The 22,620-nt window shown below is 50.1% G+C and overlaps 1 protein-coding gene across 2 annotated transcripts in view; it reads left to right on the forward strand.

Annotated features, from left to right (window-relative positions):
* The window catches only part of COL4A2 (collagen type IV alpha 2 chain), a 164,733-nt gene that overhangs the window by 46,683 nt on the left and 95,430 nt on the right, over nt 1-22,620 (forward strand). For both annotated transcript variants that reach the window (XM_021065909.1, XM_021065908.1), the window contains exon 4: nt 175-255. In XM_021065909.1, coding sequence (XP_020921568.1) covers nt 175-255 — 81 coding nt within the window. The remainder of the gene's footprint in view (nt 1-174; nt 256-22,620) is intronic.

A 22,620-nucleotide genomic window follows, 5' to 3' on the forward strand; every position in this document is an offset into this window, starting at 1 on the left:
CTGTGGACCTAAAACTGCTCCAAAAACTTAAATTCTGCTCTGCAAAGATGTGCTGCATGTTTTGAAGGAACGGTTGTTGGATTGAAAGGCCTCTCATGGGTGGCATCGTGACACACGCGTTGTCATTGCAGCGTTGGCGGTAACTGTGCCTCTTTTTGTGTTTCGCTTCTGCAGGGGGTGAAGAAGTTAGACGTGCCCTGTGGAGGCAGAGACTGCAGCGGGGGCTGCCAGTGCTACCCCGAGAAAGGAGGCCGGGTAAGTCCTGACGCTCTAATAAATGCTGTCCTCCTGATCCTTGGCTTTGAAGCGAAGTGCCGCCTGACTTAAGTCATGTGCATACAGCCCTCAGAAACCTCATACAGATGTGTTTCTTCCCAGGAAACAAACAATAACACAAGGGGAAGGTGAGCCGAGGCAGGCCGCTTTCTTAGTTGAGAATAGCGTTGACTTTCTCAAGCATCCTTCCTCTTGTTCGTTGTGACTAATGTGTACGTGTGTATACGTAATGCCACTGTGTCTCACAGTTACATTCCCTGTAAACATGTATTTTGTAAAGACTACTGCGCAAAGAAAACACGTAGTTTTGCTTATACTGCAGTGTGTCTTTAACCTAGAGGGCGGGGCGCTGGTATCCTCCTGCCGAGAATCCTTCGGCTTTCAAAATTATTTTCCCGCTCACTGCCTGAATCCCCTTTGTGTAAAGCCCACTTCACCGCTGAGTCAGAGAAAAAAGATGCCCCCAAATGGTCCCCTGGCAGAGTTGGAAATATAGACCTGATACTGGTTTTTTTAATATGCTCCCTCAAAGTGGTTGAGGCCTCTCACTCTTTAGAGCTGATGTCTGAGCCTTGGCGCTGTCTCTCTTGACAGGTTAAAGCCCCTTTTTGGTGTGTGGCAGTGTACGGAGCACACTCCATTTTCTGATACAAGGTCTTTTGAGTCCTTCTGCTTCGGGGCCAGGTATTTCCCTCTAGGACTCCCGTTTGGCCAGGGCCAGGTAATAAGCCACTGGGCCTTCCCGCCTGCAGGGCCCTGTCCTTGCTGGGATCCAAAATTAGAGCGTCCCCGGGGCTCAAATGCTTTCACTCTGTGGAGTCCTGAAGCCAGCATGTAACATAGCCGGGCTCCGTGCCCACACACCAGGAGGAAGAGACGCCACGCTGGAGACCCCACTCTGTGGCTGGGTGTCATACCCCACGTCCACCCTACCTGAGTCCCCCCGAAAAGCCAAAGAGGGCAAATGCATCGCAGGGAGCCCCTTTCTAAGCACGGCGGTCTTAGGGACGGACCTGCCACCGGCCATGGCTTTGGTGGCAGAGACAGCACTTGAGGCACGCTCTTCTGCACGAGTCAAAGCCATCTCCCGGGCTGTGGTCACTGTGACAGTTTCTGCTGTCGCTGCTTTGGGAAGGGGTTCCCCGGCTTCAAGTGGGGTCTTGAGGGACTCGGTCGTTGGAGGTGGTTTATGGGCATTTGACAAGGAGTAGTTCGTAAACATGCGGGAGCCTTCCCTGAGACGTCGGTTCTCCGGTCCCTGGCTGTCCGTTTTCCCCGCCTGGAGCCTGCAGGCCCCTGCGGGCCTCCGCGCGGTCAGTGCAGCCCTGGGGCCAGTCGGTGGTGTGCTGAGGGCCGCGAGCCCTGCCGAGGCGGGGGGAGCCCCACCGCCACGGACGCTGCATTCCCCTCCCTGGATCAGCCTGGCCGAGGAGCAGGGTGCAGGCTCTAATCCTTTTCCCCTTTCGTGATGACTTAACCCAAACCAGTACGTTAACATTCCCATGATGCTTTTGCAGAAATGTTTTCCTTCCGTAAAGAGAGCTCGTCTGCTCATTTCAGTATATGGTGCCGTCTGCACAGCGGTGGCCTCCTCTGTGGCAGTCTCCTCAAAGAGTCGCAGAAAAGACCTTTCTGGGTTAGGGAGTTCACAGCACAGGCATTACTTCTTCCCGTCCCCGGGTGAGAAATACCTAAAATACCCTGGGTCTGTTTCTACACATTGTCGAAAAGTAGGAAGTGAGCCCTTCTGGGTAATTTGGTCAGCAGGAGTAACCGAGCAGGCCTGACCTTCCTTTAACCCTGCAGACTCTTTACCAGCATTGGTCAAATGGAGCTGGGACGTGGCGGTTGTCTGTGCGGGTTGTTCACAGTTGCATCTTGGATCCGGTGTAGCTGTGGCCGTGGTGTAGGCCGGCAGCTGCAGCTCAGATTGGACCCCTAGCCTGGGAACCTCCATATGCCGCAGGTGCAGCCCTGAAAAGAAAAAAGAAAAAAAGAGCCAGAGCCAGTGATACCCCACGTGAGGGCCTGGCCTGCGGGTTCCACTCTTATCTGGAGGTTGTCACGGCCTGGCTTGAAACAGAGCTGAGTCCGCTCTGTTCTCTTACCGTCAAGAAGGGGCACCTAAACCCATGCTGTGATGGGACCGCACGGCGCCAAACTGCGTGGTTCTAACCATCAGCAGCCAGGCCTGGCCCAGTGACGCAGGGATGCCATTGAATATTGATCCGTAAGATGACAGAAACGCTGACAGAGAGAGGACAGCGAAAAGCCCGGGGAGGAGCCGTCCCTGACACCATGTATCATCACTGTGCACAGGGGAAACCCAGTGTATCACTCGAGATATTTATTGTTGGGACAATCGCATGTAGTTAATTAACTACCATTTCCAACCTGGTGTTCGTGTATTAAATATCCATTAATTAACTAATCTGCCCACATGGGTTCCTGGCGAAAGCAGAGCTATTTCCGCCCTCCTCTTGGATTGACAGTATTTTTCAGAAGGAATGAAATACCCAAAAATAGCTGTGGGGTGGATTTTCGGCTCGGAGGTCTGTGCACAGGGCTTGCTCTTTCCCACAGCTTCCCCTGGGGTCCCCGGCCGTCTGTTTTCCCCACGGTGCCACCACAGCAGCCGTGACAGTGCCTGGCTGCAGCGCCGCAGCCCCGCGCTCGGGCCGGCCCTGCCTTATATGGGCATGGGGCCTAGTTAGCGTGCTCCTCGCCCTGGTGACAGCCAACAGCAGAAACTCTGTGACTGGATAACTTTTGGACTCGGAGCAGAAATCACAAATGCACTAGGACTCCGGTTCCAAAGGAATTCTCGTGTTACCGAATGAGTAAGCTCTGTGCTGAGCCAGTCCCCCCACCCTGCAGTGCTGGGTGGCGGTAGTCAGGGACAGAACTGTTTCTCAGGACAGACCCAGCTGCCCCGTGGATCCTTCCAGCAAGCCGGTAGCCGGGCCTCGAAGGGCAGGAGCCCAGGCCCACTGTCCATGCACGCTCTGCCCCCCTGGTCCTCCAGTTCACAGGGGAGGACAGGAGCACAGTGACATGGGGCCAAGTGACCAGCTCCACGCTCGCTCCAGGGCAGAGCTGGGGCACTCAGACTTTCAGCTGAGTTCCTGTCCAGCGCAGTGACCTTCCTGTCTGCGCGCCTCTGGCCAGGTGTCCGCTGTGCCGAGGCGGTGGGGGGACACAGAGGGGGGAAGAGCTTCCCCTCCCTTGCCTCAAGCGCTGGGGTCCCCAGCCAGTCCCCCGCCATCTCTTCAGCTGCTTAGTGAGTCAGGAAAGTAAATAACTGTACAGAATGAGCTAAGACGTTGTTGCTGTTTAGGGGGTTTGTGTTTCAAAGAATCCCTCTGAAATATGCTGGAGGAATTAGAAAGTGTGAGTCCTGATCCACCAACACCACGCGGGGCTCCGTGCACCAGGAAAGCCAGCTCACTGCTTTCTCAGACTTTCGCCCCCGCTAACGGCCACACACCCGTCGCACCAGACGCAGCTGTCTGGTGCCTGTGTCTTTTTCTACTTCTTTTAATTGAAGTATAGTTGATTTACAGTGATTCAAGGGTACAGCAAAGGAATATTATCTAGAAAACATGTATATATACAGAGAGAGAGAGCCGAATCACGTGTATGTATAAGTGAATACATATACATGCACGAGTATATTCTTGGTCACCGTGGGTCATGAGAAGATACTGAATGTCGCTCCCTGTGCTAAGCAGTCGCTCCCCGCTCACCTCTTTTATATGCGCTGGAGTGTATCCGCTCATCCCAGACTCCTAACTGATCCCGCTCCTCCTTCCCCCCGGTAACCGTGAGTTCGTTTTCTTCGTGTGTCTATTTGTTTGGTGAATAAGTTCATTTGTATCGTTTCTCTTAGATTCCGCATGTAAGGGTATCTCTTTGCCTTTCCGCGTCTGACTCACTTTGCTTTCTGCGGTCATCGCTAGGCCCGTCTGTGCTGCTGCGCACGGCATTCGTTCTTTGTTTTATGACTGGCTGAGAGTCCATTGCGTCTACTTACCATGTCCTCTGTGTCCTTTCACCCGCTGATGGCATTTAGCTTGCTTCCGTGTCTTGGCTGCTGTATATGGTGCTGCAGTGAATATTGGGGTTCATATGTCTTCTGGAATTAGAGTTTTCTCTGGCCGTATGTGCCGGAGTGGGGTCGCTGATCACATGGAAACTCTGTTTTTAGTGTGCTGAGGAAGCTCCACGCTGCTCTCCATGGTGGCTGCACCAGTTTACATCCCCACCAACACGCAAGAGGGCTCCCTCTCCTCCCCTTCTCTTCTTTCTTTCCCTACACGTGGTGGAGATGGAAGGTGGAGCTGCAAACACCAGGGTGAATTTTGGTCACGGAATTTCTGTCGAAGCAGCATGCCCGCCAGCCTGTGTCATGAAGGTTCCACAGTCGAGAGAGCAGGTGGCACGTCTGGCTCAGCAAATAGAACTGCCTTCGCCTCGGTGCAGTGACTCACCCACAAGCTTGTGAAAATCTCGGATTTTTCCAGCCAAGGTCAATTTTGATCATCATTTCAGTTCCTCAGCCAGGCTCCTGGTCTCCCAGCCCTTTGGGATTTTGACCACAGCTCAGACCAGATAGGTTAGTCCCACTTTTTAGCAGCATCCCCTTCCTCACAGGTGCCTGTTTTCCTGGGCAATCAGGTATTTCAAACACTGGCAAATACGAGGTCAGATTAAGCACCGAATGTTGAGAATTATTGAGGTGGTTCAATAGCCCCATCAAAGTGCAGTGGGAGGAAGAGAAACCTCCACTGTGACGGCCCAGAGCTGGGCCACTATCCCTGAGGGAGTGAGCCAGCACCTCCCTGTGGCTCCACGGCCGTCCCCACGCCTTCGCCCTCCACGGGCCTGACAGCACCGGCCACACACCTGGAGCCTCCGTCCTGGCAAAGGTGCAGCCGACAGGCTCCCTTAAGCACAGGCTGAGAACCGAGACAAGTCGTGTTTGGCTGTTGCATTTTTTCATGTCGCTAAGAGTTTCCCACAGTCTCTGGGTCCCTGGACTTGGGTCAAAGTATGAGCAAATAATTCTTAACCTCACCAGATTCCTTAAATTCAACAATATAAATCAAAGTGAGAGAAACCCGAGAGAAATGGAGTGAGAGAGGAAGCAAAGGGAGCATGATCAGAAAGCTCTCAGAGGCGGTGGGGCGCGGGAAATTCAGTCTCTGGCCCCCACTGTCACCCAGGTGGGTGGAGAGAGCTGAGCCCTGACTTCTGGGAAGAGGAGCAGAGGGGCCAAGGCAGCTCTGAACCACAGCGACTGGCAAGCCCTGTCCCCAGGGTGAGCTGTGGTCTTGCTAAGGGTGGTACCTTCTGTCGAGCGTTGTTAATTGCAAACCTTCCCTGTAAGTGTGTACACCTGGGGTATCGAAACAAAACTGAATTTCCCCTTTGAAACGGCTCAATATACCTCTGAAAATGGGTGGACCACTGTGCTGCGATGGGGAGACCCTCAGAACACGGATGCTCAGGACGCGTAGGCCGTGCGTGGTCCGGCGCTCCTGCGGGCTTTCCTAGGCCGCTGGCCATCTCACTGAGCCATCCGAAGACACCTGCAAGTGTGGAGTCAAAGCATCAGCGCAGCAGTGGCAGCACTGATTTTCAGACCAGCTGCTGTCTTTCCAGGTAGTTGCCTGTTCACGGTACGCCCAGCACACTGCCCGGAAGTCATCACCTGTAGTTCCTGCACTCACAGCACAGAAAGGGCAAAGGATGATTCAGAAACGGCAGAAAGGCCGCCTGGCTTCTGGGCTTGTATAACCTGTGTATACACAGAGCCCTCACCTACTTTCAAAACCGTCTGGTTACTTTTAGTGTGCCTCTGGCGCGGCCAGCCTGACGCCACCGTGGCTGCAGCCAGCCCCAGGCCCTGGCGCTGCCGGGAAAACGGTGTCACCGCAGATGTAGACGATGCCACCAATTTGCACATGGCACATACGTGACGTGCTTTTAAAATGACCTTTTCTTTTACGTCTGCAGTGGTCACAGGAACCCTAGCTGCCTTTCGTCAGTAGGATCGTACCTTCTTCAGCGCGCAGAGCTGTAGCTCGTGTCTCCCGCACGCAAGGCACGTGTCTGAGAGAAAGGGGAGGGTCCCTGATCAGTGGGCAGGACGCCGGCCGCGGCCCCAGGCAAGGGTGTGCCCGGAGTACTAAGGGACACGCGGGGCCCTGTGACCCCAGCAGAGCCGAGAGGCGAGACCCGAGGGAGGTGAGGCCCGAAAGGAAGGCAGGCGGAGAAGCTCTGACTGAGGGAAGCGAGAAGCCACGCGGGAGGTTTCTTGAGAGAAGCTGCGGGACTTAGAACTTGCTCGCGTCACCGAGCTCTTGCGGAAGAGCTGGCGAGGGTCCTACTCTGGTCGTCCGGTCAGTTGGGGTTGAGGTCTCGTCGAAAAAGAGGCCAGGAAACGTGGCCCCGCCCTGGGGCACTAGATGACAGAGCTGTCGCTGGCCGCTGGAATTTCAAAACGAAGGCATTCATTCAATAGAAATTGTTTGCACGTCCGTGTCAGGCCCCGTCTAGGCAGCAGGGTGCAGAAGCAGACAAGTCCTGGGTCTTTGCAGCTCATGTTCGAGGCCTGAGCCCTCCGGAAAGAGTGTCTGCAGATATAGGAGTCTCTGCCTGCCTCGCCCTCCGTGGCCGTTTGAATGCTTGAACTGTGGTTGGTGAAATGACGAACTAAATTTGGATTTTACCTCAGTTTAGTTAATTCAGGTTCAAATTTGGGAGGTCCCATTGTGGCTCAGCAGGTTACAAATCTGACGAGTGTCCATGAGGATGTGGGTTCGATCCCTGGCCTCGCTCAGTGGGTTAAGGATCCAGCATCATCATAAGCCGTGGTGTAGGTCGCTTGGATCTGGTGTTGCTGTGGCTGTGGTGTAGGCTGGCAGCTGCAGCTCCGATTCGACCCCTAGTCTGGGAACTTCCACATGCTGAGGTGTGGCCCTAAAAGGAAAAAAAGTGGGACTTCTAATCAGGTGTGGTAGAAATGGTTTAATTGTGCAGCTGGAACAGAGAGGAGCGATTACAGAATCTCCGGCTTACTCCTCCGCCCCATCCCCCGCCCCCCCCAACATGAGAAACATTTCATTTCAAAGGACCTTCATAGCACCAGTCAGAGTTTGACAGGAAACAGGCCAGTTTGGAGCCCCTCCAAAAGGAAGCATACATTATTAAAATCCTAAAAAGGCAAAATTTTAATACTACCTCATTGGATAGACTCAGGACAGACAGAACCTGATGACGGATAGTCAGCGCTTAGGGAAAAACGCATCTCCGTGACCCCGCAACCCTTGTGTCCCTTATCTGAAGCTTGACAGCTTGAGCCTGGATGCCCATGTCTCCCACCAGAAAGCCCATCATTAGATGACAGGAGTCATGAAATCAGTCGTGAAAATTAAGCTCAGCATTCGCCACCCTCCTGAGGGATTGCCCACGACACAGGTGCTTTTTGCGGCCACAGCCAACAGGCGTTTGACGGTTGATGGCGCAGCGGAGACCACAGTGACAGCAGCGGCACGCTCCGTGAGGAATGATGAAGCCTGTGGTGAGCGAAGTACTGGAGGGCAGAGGAAGGCTGTTATTTTCCTTTTTGTTTATCTGTGTCTCCTTCTCTTGACGAAACCACACACACACACACACACACACACGCACACGCACACGCACACACACACACACACACACGCACACACACACACACGCACACACACACCCTGCCCTGGCAGCCTGAGCCGCATTCCTTCATCGTGAAAAGAGAACACGCATCCAGGTGTTACTACTGACAGCTCTTCCCTGGTGCGAGTGTCTGCTGCCCTGTAAATACCCTGGGAAGCCCGCTGATTCTTTCTGAGAGAACCACACGCCCGTATGTTCCCTTTTGAATTTACATCCATCAAAAGAAGCAAAGAATAGAAAGTCTCGGCGCTCAGGGAGAAGAGGAATGAAGTTGAGAGAGACAATAACCCTTTTTTTTTAACCTGGGCAGGTCCCCCTTCTCCCATCTCTTTGACCATAAACTGCTGTCAGAGGTTTTTCTAGAAAACTGGGACATTGGTGAAAGCATGGTTTTTGCAGAAGCTCCAAAGTGACCCCTTGGGTCGGCGGGTCAGCGGGGGTGGCAAGGACCACAAGCGGCTTTGTGTGGATTCCAGGCAGTGGCCGCAGCCGGCAGAACCTCAGGGAGACCAGGTGTCCACACTGGCCACCAGCCCCAGGAACGGTGGCAGAAGAATTAATGGACTCCGGCGTTAACGACCGCTCTGGGGCCACGGGCTTCCGTTCACGGCCTCCAGGGACACCTGTGTGTGTGTTCGGAGCCCGGAGACGGCGGCCGTACCGATCCGTGTGCTGCCTGGGAGCCCACGCAGCCTCCGGGAGCCTGTGGACGACCAGGCCCTGCCTCTTCTGAGCCAGACTCCGTCTGCTTGGGGAAATCCGCGTCTTCCTTCCTCCTGGTGGAATGTTTGGACAAGTACAGCACTGAAACGCTTCCTCTTCTGTGAGGGAAGGAGGGCCAGACCTTTGTCTTGCGTTACTCACTTCCAGGCCATTCTTTGTCAACAATGGCAGGATTTCTAAAAAGACCAGAGCAGAATTCTTGCCAAACAAGATGTGCTTTCTAAATGCCCCTCTGAAAATGGAGAGGTTGACTCTGAATTTGTCCTCCCTCACGTGAGAGGATGAGAGGCCGAAAAGCTTGAGTCTTCACATGAAGAAGCAGCAACTCCAGTTCCCCGAGGCAGTCTGCACGCGCGGCGACGCCCTGCGTCTCAGCTCTCTTACCCCTGGCTGCTTCTGTGCTGAAGAGAGAACTAGCAGATTGTTTTGCAGATTTTGTAAAGGACTCTTATTTTCTCCTAGAGAGCATAGTGAATAGCAACCCAAGAGAAATGGCAGAAGTGACCGAGCCAAGCGACGTGTGCAGTTTCTCACGAAGGGGTCCAGAGGTGGTCTTTTCTCTGCCCTTTTCTTCTTCTTGATCAGAGGTCGGGCCACGTCCTTAATCATTAAAGCCCAAGATGCTCCGGGCATGACTGGCACTAAGGGGAATATAAGTTTATTTTTTAATGCTTCAGCATTCCAGAATTTTCCTAAGAAGCTACCCAACCTGAGAGCCTGAATCGTCCACGGCTCTGAGCCCTCTGACATCCCACCCAAACTAGCTCATTGTGGTGTAGACAACCAAATCATTCAAGCTGTCAGATGTCGGACTCACATGGGAAGCACAAAGCAAGCCTTCAGAGGGCGTGTGTCCCCGCTGCTTAGGAAAATCAATATATCCCTGTCTCTTTCCGCTCTCTGTCCAGCCTGGAAGTTTAAGTTCTAGAAGAATTGAAGCAGGAATAGGCCTGCCAGTAACCCAGTACAAGCCCTGTGTTGATGGCCGTTTTCCCCTGTGTCACCACGAGGGCATGAGAGTCCCACCATGGGGACAGAGTGTTTGTATTTGGAACACTCTTAGGATGGGTAATTCCTAAAGATTTGGAACCAGAAAGAAAAAAGCAAAAGAAAGCAAAAGCAAAATGAGATGGAAGTAATTCTTCTGGATAAATAACGTCTTTGGCCTCATAAGTTCTCAGCTGCAGTGTCAGCATCCATGGTTTTATTAAAATGTTGTCTTTGTAAGGCAGTTGACGGGTCTGCAAACTTAAAGTCTGTTTTAGATAAAGAAACAGAGGACAAACCAACTTAATGCTGAAGTTGGTCTCTCCTTAATAAAACTAAAGTACGGGCAGGTTTCAGCTCTGTATGGTTTTTTGACAAAATAGTCTCGTGGTGATAATGGCCTTTCTTAAGCCTTGTGAAGATAGGAGATACGTTTCAAAAGAGCCTTAATGTCAAGGTCGGGTGTATCCATTGAACCTGTATTCAGCATTTGTCAGTAAGACTAGCCTTCCTTAGATTTGGTCAAAGACATGTTCCCAAAGCTTCGAGGACAGGAGTTTGCAGTGATGAGGAGCTGTGACTGTCTGGGGAGCAGAGGGTTTTGTTCAGGTTGCCGTTAACGTTCTGCCCTATCCCACTCGACTCCAAGAAGTGGCAAGACTTACTCCTGGGCAGCCAGGGTGCACCAGCCCCTGAGGGCAGGAGTCACAGCTCTTTACCAGACTGTACTGCGAGCACCCTCCACCCCAGCTACAGCCCGTAACCCAAGGGAAGCAAAGACTGACCAGGAGCCCAGACAATTCCAGCAGGACACCGCAACGGGAAGGCGGTTTCTTCACTCGAAGGCCTTGGGGGGAATTCCTCATCATTTAACACCTGGTATTTCACACATAGTTGTGTTTCTCATCACGGAGTGCTAGGATTGTTGGCCTAGCCCACGGACAAACCTCCCCAACATCTTACCCAGGAAGGACAGAGGAAAACATCTGAAAATGATGGTTGTTCCATTTGTCCTTAGAGGACCAGGAAAGGAAATGGGACAGGCCTTCTTGGTCACTTGATGAAAGAACATAGTGCTCAGAATAGATTTATATAGATACCCAGAGGACAGTTCACTAAAAATAGTCAATCAAGGAAAAGCATCGTACGTTATTGCAAAAATAAAAATCATCTCACTCCTAAAAGTTGAATTTAAAAAAATTAGTTCAACTCTTCTTCCAAAGCAGAATTTTTCTTTAAGACTTTCACTTCACACTGAATCCCACTTCAAATTTCCAGACAATGAGACTGATTTCACAGCTTCCCTTAAAAGAAACTCAGTGTAAGACCGTCCGTGGACGGTCAAGCCATCCCATTGGTGCCCGAGGGCATTTCTTTCGGTGCCCTTGTCAGCTTCACATCTTTCTTAGAAATGATTTCTCCCCTGGCCAGTGTTTTTCTTTCCTCTAAAGAATAAAATCTGAAATCAAGTCATGCCAAGAGCGTGACATCAGCCTGCTTTTCCTCACGTGTCGTATAGCAGAAGAACTAAAGAATATCCTGAAAACATAGACTTAACCTCTACAAGTTATAAAATAAAGTGATATGAGCATCGTAATTGTATTATATTTAAACAGTCGTTTTTTTTTAACTTTCGGTCAACTAGAGGTAAGGATAAAAGGGTTGAACTAAATAACAGCATTAGCATGTTCAATTTGAAATGCAGGAAGGCTAAAGTAATGTATTTGGTTACCATATAGCCCGATTAATAGCTTCAGATGAACCTGGTCATTACTGTATTACAGAATGTGAAATCATGTGTCTAATGCACGGTGAAGCCAAAGAAACGGAAAACGTCGGAGTTTAGAGCAGAGCCAGGTTTGTTGCAGGCCCAAGCGAGGTGGCTCATGCCCAGAAAACCCTGAACTCCCCAAGGGTTTCAGTAAAGCATCTTCCAAGGCTGTGTGAGGGAGGGGCGCGCTGCAGGTTTGTGGTCAGCTGGGCGCAGGTCTCTGACTGGCTGACGGCGAGGTCGCAGAGTGGCTGAGTTATCCGTCCTCAGGCGTCCATAGTCCTGGGGGCTCGTGGCCATCAGGTAGTTAACTCCTTCCCTTTGGTGGGGGTTTTGGCATCTGCAAAACAGCTCAGGAAGCGTGCACCAGACACTGTCACCTGTGTACGTAGAGAGGAGCTCCAGCAGGGGCTACGGGGGAGGCTCTGTCCTGGGAAGACCCGAGGCGCAGTACCATTAATAAGAGCACTGTGGAGCACTGCTGACAAAGCGCTCATGGGACCAGAGTGGCCGTCTTGGCCGACGGGAGGTGGCGTCTCCTGAGTATGGGCTGTGGTTGCTGTCACCACGGCTCTTGAGAAGATTGCAGCATGGAAAGTTTTTGCTTTGACATGTGCTGCTCCCTGTACAGGAATCCCACCCTCCCCGTGCCACCCTTAAACGTGTGCAAACTCCAACGGCTGGCCTTGCCCGTCTTCTAGTGTCAGCCACCAAACTCCACGTGCTCCAGGGAGCTCTCCCTTCCATCATCGGCTCCATCCCCTCTTCCATCTCCTGGTCCCCATAACAACTCCATTTCCTGCAGACTTTTCCATCTCAGCAGAACTTGGGAGAGAACAGGATCTCTTATCCTTTGTCATGTTAAAGTATCAATTGTGGCTTTACCTGCAGCATGGCTTCCTGACCAGTTGCTCATAGGAAAATCATCCCCCCATTCTAATCACCTGAGTTTCTCCCCTTCGCTTCTGGGGTCCTGGCCTGCAGACTTGAACTGAGCTTTCTAGCAGCTGCCTGGTGAGTGTAGAGAGAAGTGAAACCATTTCTTTCCCCTCCTCTGAATGCTGTGCCTCTAAGACTGTAGTGAAAGCACATCAGCCTTTTTCACCAAACACGTCACTGCACTGGGTCTCGAACTATGTATTTGTACCTAAAACTAGATTTTTTTTTTCCTTTTAATAAGTTTCTTACTGTGTTCCTTTTTGATTTTTGCTTTTTGACTATTGGTCTTCCACTTATGCAATTAATTTTTGAACCTTGGCCCAGATTTTACTTTGATTCCTGTGAAGCCGTTGGAAGGCACAGCTAAAGTTTCTGATTGGGAGATGGAGGAAATGCACTACTCCTCTGCCCTTTATCTTTTTTTTAATCTGTCTCTGCTTGTCTAATACTGATCTAATTCAAACACAGACATTCCATAAAGATGGCTACTAACCAGAAAGGAGATGCCGAAATGTTAATTGCCGCTGGTATTTTTAGGACTTTATTTCGAGGGGCGTTGATGAAAAGGGATGTGTGGCCATCTGCATACCCTCCAGTAGAATAATCAGACCGAGGACATAAACAAAAAGAACTTTGTGGATGAAAACGAACTCCTTAATTCCAGAAGATTAAAAAGACTTCTTTAGTGAAAGAAAATAAAATTTAACAAAAAGGGTGCCCTTCCAAAATGTCAGTTATCTTGGAAGGAAGGATGAGTAATGGAAATCGCATGTTGATCGGAAAGATGAATAGATTAATCCTTTGAAACTGGCATTTGTGGAGGATGTGGGGCCCCGTGCTGCCATCCCGAGGCCTTTCCTAGTGGTCGCTGAAGTGGTTGCTGGAATCACATAATTCTTAGAATTAAGGTCTTCAGGTTACAATAACCTCAGAATTTGGAAATGGATCCATCATACCTTTGTGCAAAATATACATATGTATATTTACGTATTTTAATTGTGTGCATCCTATATTTATTAAATATTATATCTTTTCTGTGTATATTTCCAGAAGACTAGCCATTTACTGTTACAGAAAACCCTTTTTTTCATGTTGTATTGAAGTAGAGTTGATTTACAAGGCCATGGTAATTTCCACTGTACCACAAAGTGACTCAGTTATACACACACGCATATCCATTCTTTTTCAGAGTCTTTTCCCACATAGATTATCACAGAACATTGGCCTAAGTTCTCTGGGCTCTGCAGCAGGTCCCTGATAGCCAGTTATTCCTATGCCTTGGTGTGCATGTGCCAGTCCCCAACCCCCAGTCCACCCCTCCCCTGACCTGTCCCCTTTGGTAAACATAAGTTTTTCAAAGTCTGTGAGTCCTTCTATTACTGAAAACCCTTTGTTTGCATGTTCAGCATGGGATTTTCATCATTTATAGCTTCTAATCTTATCTTAGAACTTAAAATAAAGCCCTGAGTGTATTTTTAACACCCTGAAACTTTATTAGAATGCATTATTGCCTTTCTGCCTTTATCGGGTTTTTATATCAAACCTCGTCCAGATGTTCCTAAGCACTTTGAACAAGAAGGGGGAAATGTTGTCAAGAACAGCACGTGTCCGGGGCAGCTCCTGCTTCTGGCATCGATAATTCCCGATCTTTGGGCAGTTTCGTCGGGCGTGTCACTGCCTGTGCGGTGGCTCTAGGACTGAACTTTTCTGCCTCAGGTCTGACGTCAGCTGTTCCAGGAATTCACTGTCATTCCCATTTCCAGCATTTATGTCCCATTGGTCTCTATATTCTGCTGGCTTTGTGTCAACAGGAATTCCTGGAAGAAAACCACAGGGAGTTGCTCACAGACCAGAGAGGAGCAGTGAGCAAGCGGGATCCCTTTCCCACCCTCAGGAGCTGGGGGAGGACCCTCGCCTTTTGCTTTTTTTTTTTTTTTCCATAAGAATGCCCTATCCCCACCCCCACCCCGGGAGTTTCCAAGCATCCTTACTGTATTTCTCGGAAGAAGTGCATCCCGTTGGCTGTTTCAAGAAGGCATTGACAATAGCTCCATTGAGGTCCCTGATCCGATGCCCTGGGCCCTGTGGGCCACCTTCGAGGTGGATCCTTGAAAGGACCTTTCATGGGGTGGGCTCAAGCACAAAGAGAAAAACTTTCCACAAGCCTTTCAATAGACTTTTTTGTTTTGGGTTTTTTTTTTTTTTTAAGTTTCTGTCTCTGAAGACAGTGCCACAGTGACCCATTTTCCTTTGTGTGATCTGTGAGGCATTTCAGCATCTCAGAGTCAGAATATACACATAGACGCATCATCTGTAAAGTTTTGCTTCTCTGAGATTTGTCTCATAGTATTTTTCCATCAAAATAATCAGTGTCATATTGTTTCAAATTTAGAGACATTTTCCTGTCGGTATCTGTGTGTATATGGTGATCTTCTTTCACATGTTATTTCCGAAAGACAAGTAACCCTTTTGTCTATAAACATATTTTCCCCTATTGCCAATAGAGATAACCTGAAAAGACAGAAAGTTCCCTGTAAACTATAGATAGTGTTGTGCTGATATTTCCCCCAATGCTTTAAATCTCATTTTGTGGTCACTGCAGTGAAGATGCAGTATTTTTAAAACTTCATATGAAATAATCATTAGGATCTTGTTCCATTTGAAAAAAATAACAGGTGTTTCCTCTGCCTTTTTGGCAGATTCTTTTGTTTGTCTTTTGTTTGTGCGTTTAAATTTCCCATTGTCTGGGGTGTGCACAGTGCCTGGTGTGGAAGGCCATTGTTCTGGTTCACATGATTTTATTTCCAAAATTCGGTGTGGAACCCGCTGCATGTTAGCCAGCATGGAACTCTCTTCAAGGGCCAGATGGGTTAGTGACTAACCTGTTTGTTCTTATACACATGGTATTTCTCAGCGTTGGGGTACGGGCTCCCTGGTTTAGCCAGTTAATAAAGAATCTTAAAGGTTTAATTGTTAGTTCTTCCCCGAGTGCTCTTCCTCGTTTTAAGTATCTGTTCCGCTTTGGGGATGCAAACAGCATCCTGGCTGGGAATCCCAGGCTTCGGGATTTCCCTCAGACGCGCTGCCGGCGCAGTGCCGCCGGGGCTGCAAGAGCGTCTTGTGGGGAGCAAGCATTCCGCAAATGGCAGCCTTCCTCCTCTTCAGGGAGCTGGCAGTGAATGGACTTTCAGGAGCTAGTGCACGTCGGGCACACTCTTTATCCTCACTTCGTAGAGGGTCCATTGTGAAGGGGTTTGGGTGGTGAAATATTTGGCTTTTTAAAGAGTAAAAATCAGGACTTCCTGTTGTGGCTCAGCAGGTTAAGAACCCGACTAGTATCTACAAGGATGCCAGTTCGATCCCTGGTCTCCCTCAGCAGGTTAAGGATCCAGCGTTGCTGTGGCTGTGGTGTAGGCCGGCAGCTGCAGCTCTGGTTTGACCCCTCACAAGGCGCTCTTTAAAATCTGGCTGGGATGTTGGACATTTGAAACCCAGTTGTTGCTAACCATTCTTCCTTTCTCAACCTGCCATTCCTGTGGCAGCTGTTTCTTTTCCTGAATAAAACCGTTAAACGGGGGGGGGGGGGGGGTGATAAACTAAGAGGGCGCCACAATCTGCAAGTTAATCGCCGTCCTTCCCCAGTCACCCGCCCTCCGTCCTCCCCTGGACCGGGACCTGGCGCAGGGACCTGGCTCCTGTCCTTCCCGCTTTGCTCACAGGGACCCTCCTCTCTGTGGACCTGAAGTCTCTCGTTCCCTGGACGAGTCCTGTCCTCCCACCTCTTGTCTCTGCCCCCCCCCGACACACACACACGCTGGTGCCCCTGCCCTGATTATCCCGCCAGAGCCCCTTACAGAAGAGGTTCCCTGCCCTCTTCAGCAGCATCCCCGAAGTGAAAGAGCGCCCCGGGGGCCAGGAAGCTTTTCCAGCCCGACCCTCGGGGTATCCAGGGGTGCTGTGCTTCTTTCTCTCCAGCAGTTAAACTCCTCGGGGGCATTGGCGATGGATCCCCAGAGCCCCCAGCCTTCAGCCCTCGCCCTCCTGGAGCCTTTGTGCACCAACGGGCACGTGGAAGACGGGTCCGCTCTGAGGAAAGGTGGGCCAGAGGCTGCAGGCCTGGACCCTCTGACGCTCCTCGAGAACCGCGGGGAAGTCCTGGCTTCGGAGTCAGACCCCAGCTCGGGTCTTTTGTCCCCAGACACGGGTGAATCCTAGTGGCTTCAGTCCCTGCTCTGTAAAGCGGGGTGGTGGCCCTACAGGAAGGACCCTCCTTAGGGCGGCTCTAGCTCTGCTCTGCTCCAAACGCTCAGCTAACGTGGACAGAGTGTCCTGGGGACCCTCCGTTCCCTTGGGCTCCTCACACACCCTCACCATCGCATCAGCACGGCAGCATTAGGGCCCCTCAGGGCTGCTGGCTGAACCTCCCTGTAATGAAGCCACCCCTGAAAGTGCATAAAGGGGGATGTTTTGGACTTTGAGGTATTTTTAAAAATGCTAACAGAGGAGTTCCTGTCGTGGCACAATGGAAGCGAATCCCACTAGGAACCCTAAGGTTGCAGGTTCGATCCCTAGCCTCTCTCAGTGGGTTAAGGATCTGGCCGGCAGTGCCATGAGCTGTGGTGTAGGTCACAGATGTGGCTTGGATCTGGCATTGTTGCGGCTGTGGTGTAGGCCGGCAGCTGCAGCTCCGATTAGACCCCTAGCCTGGGAACCTCCTCATGCTGCTGATACAGCCCTAAAAAGCAAAAAAAAAAAAAAAAAATGCTAACAGAGAAAAGCATGATTATTTATACCTTTATATGTAGACATCTTACAAACTTTATTAATTAAATGTTTATTAATTAAATCTTTAGTTAATTAAGTTCTGCTCTGCAGAAGCATATTTTATCCTCAAAATGCCCTGCCTAAATGAAAACTTTGTCAGTTTATATCCCAATTTGGGTATTTGATATGTAATCACACTCAGCCAGTGCCACTCAGAGCACACTGTTTATTTTGGTTAAATTTTTTTCTGGGGAAAAAATATTTTGTGTTTACTGGCTCAGGAATTCTGGGTACATAAAGGCGCGTGACAGGAGGGGCTCCTGCTGGTCACGAGGGTGGCTCAGCTCCCTGCCCGCCACCCCCGGTCCGTGTTAGCATGCAGCAGAATATGAACGACACAGAGGTCTTGTCTGCGCTGGTGCCGGCGGAGCAGAGAGCTGGCACATGTGTGTCGCCGTCTTCGTGGCTCCAGCTGTTCCAACGTCCGCAACTGTCTGATTCTTACCGGATGCAGCATCGGCCTCCTCCTTTACACGCACTTCAGTGGTGCCTTGATGCGTGTGTTTAGCACGTGGCTTGCAAGTCATATACCACATAATGTAACTGTATGTGCATGTTTCTGTACTAATGACATCTATTTTTCTGATAGTTTTTCAAGAGGGTTTTAGCAAAAATTCAAATTAATCCTGGAAACTTCGCATTTTTCAAAATCCGCCCCCCCCCCCCTTTTTGCATCACCAGTTTGCTCCTCCCTGCAAACTGCCCAGAGCAGTTCTTTCCGACCACCTGCGCATGCAGGGAGCCTGAGCCTCTAGATATAACACAGAGGCTGATGAAGTGGGTCAGGGTGGGGCCTGGGACTCTGCCTGTCTACCAGGTCCAGCGATGCTGGTGCTGCTGGTGCCCCCCTTTGGGGCAGAGATTCATTGTGCACCTAGCAAACATGCTCGGTGATCATCCCTCTTTAGAATGACCAGTGTGGCCTGTCCCGTGAAGGGAAACTTTTCCTTTAGTTATCAAGTTCATTGCCAGCATTCATCACTTACCATCCTCCCACCTCCAGCAGAGCTCTTACAGGGGTGGGGGTGAGGGGTGCAGAGGGCCCGTCTTCATGCCGCCAGGGCACCAGGCTGGTTCTGGTTGCATTCACCGAAGTGCACCGTCCCGTGGCCTCTGGTGGGGGGGGCGTTCTGTTCCGCATGCAGTGAATGCCACCCGCACCCTGCTTGGCATCACTTTGCTTTCCTTCAGGTGGAGCATGGGTTACACCTGTTATCTGCTCCACCTTGGCTCTACTCTAGAAGCTCCTGCCCCGCCTAAAATGCATGGACACCCCTTCCCCTTAAGCTTTACTCAGCTGGAGGTGCGCCAGCCAAGGCCACATATCACTAGATGCAGATAATGCCCAGGACCCTGGACTGGCTGTCACCAGGAGCAGTGGGAATGATGGTGCCATTGAGGTTATTTGACCTCAGGGAAAGCTCTTCAAAATAATCCCCAAGGGCCAGCTCTTCAGAAAATCACCTCTCTGGAGTTCCCATCATGGCTCAGCGGTTAGCGAACCCGACTGGTATCCATGAGGACTCGAGGTTGATCCTGGCCTCGCTCAGTGGGTTAAAGATCTGTCATTGCTGTGAGCTGTGGTGTAGGTCACAGATGTGGCTCGGATCCCATGTTGCTGTGGCTGTGGTGTAGGCCGGCAGCTGTAGCCCCAATTTGACCCCTAGCCTGGGAACCTCCGTATGCCTCGGGTATGGCCCTAAAAAGACAAAAAGGACCAAAAACAAAAAAAACACCTCTCCCCCTCCAGTCCTTTTTTGCATCGACTATGGAAAGGTTCATGAAGTTGAACCAAACATGGTGAAAACAATACTAAAAACTGAGGTAATAGAAAATCAAGCTAAATAAGGTAACATCATTTGAACACATACTTTAGAAGAATAAGTCTAATTTATATTCAGCGGTTTTGTTCAGACATAATTTGAACATATTGCACGTGTATTTCCACAAAGCTTTTCTTCTTTGCAGAACTTCTCTGGTTGAAAAAACAAGTGCATGTTGTCAAAATGCTTCTCTGGTTGTAGCAGTGAAAACCCAGCTTGGAAAAGAGTGGTTTGCTCTAAAAAAAGAGAACACAGGGCCTGCGGGGATGTAACAGGGTCTAAAGCACATCTTTTAAGGATATTAAAACCACCTTCACATTTTCCGTGACTTTGGCAAAAGGAGCAACCCAGGTGTCTTAAATCAAACTTCATCTGAAATGGAGTTTCAACAGGCTTCACCAAGCCTTTGCTCTTAGTGAGCAGCAGTTTTTGTCTTCACGGCTGAAGCGAGACGTTCGCGTCTTTAATTACATCTTTATTTGTACAAGGCCTTTATTTGCATAAGGTTAAATAGCAGGGATTTGCTTACCAAATAGTTTCTAAATAAAACACAGATTAAGGAAATATAGACGAAGGGGGAAAAAGTTTTGTCCAAAAAATAGATAGGGAACAAGTTCAGAGAACTTAGGGTCTTGGAAGGACATGTGACCACTTGTAAATCTCATTTTTTTGCAAATGGGGAGACTGAGGCCCATTCTGGCCTCAGAATTCATCCACAACCTCCTGTATGGAAGAGCTTCCCTTTTTCTGGGTCCCCCCACCCCAGAGATTCCCCAGGGAAGAACGGGAGTGCAGAATTACAACAAGCCTTTTAGGCTAAAGGGCTAAAAGCAAATAATAAGAACTGAAGCTACTTGATTCCAAGAAACAAAAATAATCAGTGAAATCTATTTTACAAGGAAGTAATTGAAGGGCATTCCAGCTGTGTCAAAATTCATATTAAAATTTGCCCCTGCAGGAACTTCCTGAGCGCGCAGCATTTTTTACAGACAGCATTTGAATGAGATGTAGGAGGTAAAAACACCTTGAAAGACTAGGAAAAATATTTTCAGTCTGATCTAGACTCTCCTTAGGCAAGAAATTCCATCCCTCGGCGCGTTCCCTTACACACGGCAGGATGGTAAGACCGCCTGTCCTGCAGGAGGGCGGCGGAAAGCCGTGCCTTGATGTCAGGCCACGAGATCCTGGATGAAACTGCGCTGGGTTCTCCAGAGCTTGTGGATGGGGGCTAACGGGCTTGGCGCGTGGGAGCCCCTTTGCAGGGTTACCTACCCCGCAGGTAGGGTGCAGACTTCCGTGGGCGGTCTTGTGTGGCTACCGCAGGGCTTCTCCCCAGGGGCGGGTTTGCCCGAAGGGACATTGGCCAATGACTGGAGACATTCTTGGCTCCGGGCCTTGGGTGGGTGGAGGTGAAGGGTGCCGCTAAAGGTCCCGCAGGGCACAGGGCAGCCCCGCTGCAGACAGTGACCTCCCAACTGTGACAGGCGGGCGCCTGGGAGGAGAGCCGGGAAAGCCCCAGAAAGTGCCCCCTCCCTCCCGGAGCACCCCCAAATCCAAATCCAGAGGTGCCGGGGCATCTGGCACAGACTCCAGAGCCAGGGCCCTTAGGTTGCACGCTGGCGCCTCCCGTCTGTAGTTGGATCTCTTGGCACCGTTCTTCGCATCTCGGCAGTGGTGTTGCGGGGACACCTCTGATGGGGCGGGATGCTGTGCATGCGCTTGGGTGGAGTGAGTGTGGATTCCCACGTTACCGTAGAAGTCAGTTACTACACACGTGCACGTTCACACCACTGATTTTTACATTTAAGGATTTTTACCATCAATATTCAGACCAAAAAAAAAAAGCTGTGAAACTTGCCCAGGAGCCCACAGCCTCTGAGCCACATGTTCTACCTCAAACCAGGCACTCCTCACATCCTCTTCTCCTTGAAGCCCCCTCCCCAGAAGAAGGACGACCCCAACCCCTGCCAACCCCTGCCGTACTCATGTAAACATCTGAATCACCATGGATTCTTGAGAAAAACTGAGTAGTTTTAAAAACGAAAATACTGTCATTTCTGTAGAGAGAGAAGCAATTGTTTAGCCAGTTTCATCAAGAGCCACGAGCTGGCGACTTGCACATTGTCTTACTGCCAGCGAGTCCCACCCACATGTGAACACCTGATAGGACTCAGCTTCAAGGGCGGCTCCGAAAATGAGTCTCAGCTCATCAGCTGCCTCTTAATCCACTTGGGATTTCCATCCGGGAATCCTCCCACTTGTCCAGAGGTGATCCTGGACCCAGCCCATCTGGGAATCTGCCTCACCCCCCATCCGCTGTGGCAAATGCGTACCTCCCGGAGCCTTTGTGGGTTCATTTGTGAAGCAGAGATAGTAAGAACACCTGGAAGCAGTGTGAGGGCTGCCCCAGATGAGGCGTGTGGTACCCAGAGCCCAGGGACCGTCACCAACTCATTATTATTATCATCCCCTTGTGCCTACTGCTGCTACTGCCATACTAAGATTTTATAATATCATTTCTTCTGCTGGATTGTTTTTTCTCTGGAACCTGATGCCATTCCTTGCTCATTCATTATTTCAGGGGGACAGATTTCTACCTCAACTATAGTTTTTGTTAGAGCTGAACTTTTCGTGGCTTCCTTATATAACATCAGCCTCATTTGTGTCCTGCAGCTGGACAGCTAAGCCACCAAGCTCAGCTCTTTGGCTGGTCTGAAAAGATGGGCACACATCAAATCACATGTAGAGGGAAAGCCCCTGTACCCACCTAAACCGTCTCTCGATTTGGCCTGTGCTCCGACAACGCCATGGTGGTGCTATGGCGTTTGAGGACCGTTGTTCTCAAAAACAGCTGCAGGATGCAGAAGCATCCTTGCTGATTAGCCAACGGGAATCAGTTCTTTCCACAGCACATTTTAAAAGACTTAAAGGGAAAAAACACGACTTGGCGTTTTCATGCAACGGCATACACCCGTCTTCCACCCACTTCCCCAGAGAGGAGTGTATGAATCACAGCACTGCCCGCGAACCGAGTATCAAAACAGGTGCTGCAGAGTGGAGAGCATGAGTCATCTGTTCCCTTGGATGCCGCACAAGTGGAGCAGCATTTCTGCAGGGCAACTCTGTGCGTGAACCAGTTTACGAGGAGATACAAAGTAAATACAGTGTCATGCAAAGTAAATCAAATTGAAGAATCTGCTCAAATCAAGTTGAGGAGTTAATATGCTAACTTTTAACTTTAGCAGTGTAACATTCAGGTAGCACTGTGAAAACTAAACTCTCTCTTTAAACTGACACAATTCTAAGAGAAGGAATATTAATAGAAGAAATCAACAGCAATAAAAAACCATCCGCTACAGCCTTATCTTCAGGAGCCCCAGCTACCTATTTTAATGGGCAAACGATTTATTATATTTCCCAAGCAATTTTTTTCAAGGAGGTCAAAAATAGTTGCACATTCCCCCTACTTAAAATGTATTGAATAACAGAGAAAGGTCGTGTAGGTAATTTTCTTAAAGAGTCAGAGTCAGTTCCGTGCTGATAGATTTCTGTTTATTTTAACCT

The sequence above is a fragment of the Sus scrofa genome, chromosome 11 (genome assembly GCF_000003025.6).
Source record: "Sus scrofa isolate TJ Tabasco breed Duroc chromosome 11, Sscrofa11.1, whole genome shotgun sequence".
Classification (NCBI taxonomy): domain Eukaryota; kingdom Metazoa; phylum Chordata; class Mammalia; order Artiodactyla; family Suidae; genus Sus; species Sus scrofa.